Source organism: Colobus angolensis, unplaced genomic scaffold (genome assembly GCF_000951035.1).
Source record: "Colobus angolensis palliatus isolate OR3802 unplaced genomic scaffold, Cang.pa_1.0 Scaffold115, whole genome shotgun sequence".
Taxonomy (NCBI): Eukaryota; Metazoa; Chordata; class Mammalia; order Primates; family Cercopithecidae; genus Colobus; species Colobus angolensis.
In genome coordinates this window covers 1535823-1538167 of record NW_012112586.1, presented here as the reverse complement: position 1 = coordinate 1538167, position 2345 = coordinate 1535823, and the positions used below count along the sequence as shown (strand labels likewise).

At 56.3% G+C, this 2345-nt stretch overlaps 1 protein-coding gene across 1 annotated transcript in view; it reads left to right on the top strand.

The window, feature by feature from the left end:
* Positions 1-1125: 1125 nt before the first annotated feature.
* The window catches only part of ULK1 (unc-51 like autophagy activating kinase 1), a 77320-nt gene continuing 76100 nt past the window's right edge, over positions 1126-2345 (top strand). Inside the window, exon 1 of the mRNA XM_011961383.1 lies at positions 1126-1489. Coding sequence (XP_011816773.1) covers positions 1126-1489 — 364 coding nt within the window. The remainder of the gene's footprint in view (positions 1490-2345) is intronic.

The window sequence follows — 2345 nt, the reverse complement described above, 5'->3', positions numbered from 1 at the left end:
ACTAGGGAGGCTGAGGTAGGAGGATCGCTTGAGCCTGGGAGTTGGAGGCTGCAGTAAGCTATGATCTCTCCACTGCACTTTAGCCTGGGGCAACAGAGTGAGACCTTGTCTCAAAAGAATTTTTTTTTTAAAGAAAGTAGTTGAATGAACAGCCTTTTATAAGCACAGCACCTAGATTCCAGCATTGTGAGGACTTTGGATGTTGCTTTATTTATTTTTGTGTTTGTTGCAGCAATTTTGAGGCAAAAATAGACATCACGACATGTCGCTTCTAAATATTTTGTTTCTCTCTCTAAGAAGGTGCACATTTCCCACATAACAACAATATCACTATCACACTTACACAAAATTGACAATTCTGGGCCAGACGCCGTGAGTCATGCCTGGAATCCCAGCACTTTTCGAGGCTGAGACAATAGGATCACTTGAGCCCAGGAATTCAAGACCAGCCTGGGCAATGTGGTGAGACCCCTTCTCTAAAAAACACCAAAAACACAACGATTTTATAATGTCGTGTCAGACTCGCCCATACTGAAACGTGTCCCGTCCCCACAAAATGTCTTCACAATGGATTTGTTTGGACGCTTCTCCCAACCGTGGCCGTGTGTGTGCTGTGTAATGAGCTGTGTAACGCTCTTCATCTCCAGTGGCTTCCCGTTTCCCCCACGTTGTGAGTGAACCTCGGGGCCAGTTGTCCTGTGACAGAAGCTTGAAGCCACGGGGGCCGGGGAAGATGAGGAGTATGGGGGCCCGGGAGGCATGGCTTTGGTCTAGGTGATCAGGGACAGCCTCTTAGGAGGAGACATGGGGCTGAATCTTAAAGTCACAGAGCGCCAGCCTTGTGCAGTTCCAGCCGAGTGTGAGCCTGGCAGGGCTGAGGCCTTGTGCAGTTCCAGCCGAGCGTGAGCCTGGCAGGGCTGAGGCCTTGTGCAGTTCCAGCCGAGTGTGAGCCTGGCAGGGCTGAGGCCTTGTGCAGTTCCAGCCGAGTGTGAGCCTGGCAGGGCTGAGGCCTTGTGCAGTTCCAGCCGAGTGTGAGCCTGGCAGGGCTGAGGTGGGAGCTCACATGATTGAGCTTGGCCCGAGGTGCGGTAAGCATGGAAGGACGGTTAGAAGTTACATCAGGGGATGCTGAACGAGGGAATGGACACGAGCCCCCGCCCTGGGCCTGTGGCTGGCGGGGCCACAGCTGAGTCACTTCCTGGCCCGGCTGCAGGCCTTGCTCTTTGTGGCATCAGATCTTCCATCCTGGAGGCAGCCCGTGGGAGCGGCGGCCACTCGGCCCCATGCAGGTCTGTCCCCTGCCCCGTGGCCATGTGCGCGGACTGGGGTGCAGCTGAGAATGGTTCCCACTCAGGTCCAGGGCCCGCGCATCTGACCCTCAGCAGGGCCACAGCAGGGCCAAGCAGCTGCAAGCCAAGCTCAGAGCTGCAGCCCGGGACGCCTGCACCCTCCACGGGGCGCCGAGGCCATGCTGGCTCCTGCAGGAAGGGTGGGATTCCCACAGGCCCAGCGGCGGGAAGGCTGGATGCACGCTGGTGCCACGGAACATTCCACCAGGAGGGCTGTGGTGTGAGAAGGGCAAAAGGAAGTGGCCCAGGCCTCACGGCCCGCAGCGGGAAAGGCAGGGGGAGCCAGCCGGGATGCCCACAGGTGTGAGGAGCAGGTGCACTGGGTGTGGCCGCCCAGACATAGCTTGGCCGCTCCCGGGGCAGGAGTCCCCTCTCCACCTCAGAAAGCTGGGATCCGCCACCGCACCCTTCCCTAAGGCTGGACCACATCCCAAGTCCCTGCAGGGGCGGCACGGCAGGTGGGCAAGGGTCACTGCGAGGAGCCCCAGCTCTGCCAGGCCCATGCGTCAGCTCCCCCCAGCCTCCCTTTCCTGTGCACATTCTCTGTGCCCCCCAGCAATTAGTGAGGCCTCCCATCTCAGAGCCCACAGTCAGAACCCCCTGCCCCTCCTCAAAATCCGTATGTTATTTTTTAGGTGAGATTCACATAATATAAAATTAACCATTTTAAGCACCCAACTCAGTGGCACCGAGCGCATTCGGTGTGTTTCACGATCACCACCTCCATCTAGTTCAAAATGCGCCGGAAGAGAAGCCTGTTAGCTGTCACCCCGCAGGCCCTGGCAGCCACCTCCCTTTCTGTTTCTGTGGATTTAGGTATTCTAGATATTTTACATCGACACAGCCACAGGGTGTGTGACCTGTGACCTTCCTTTTCCAAGGCTGCAGTGTATCAAAAACAAAAATGTCTCTCTATGGTTATACAAATTGTTCCTTAGAAAAAAAATTCAGCCGGGCGCAGTGGCTCACGCCTGTAATCCCAGCACTTTGGGAGGC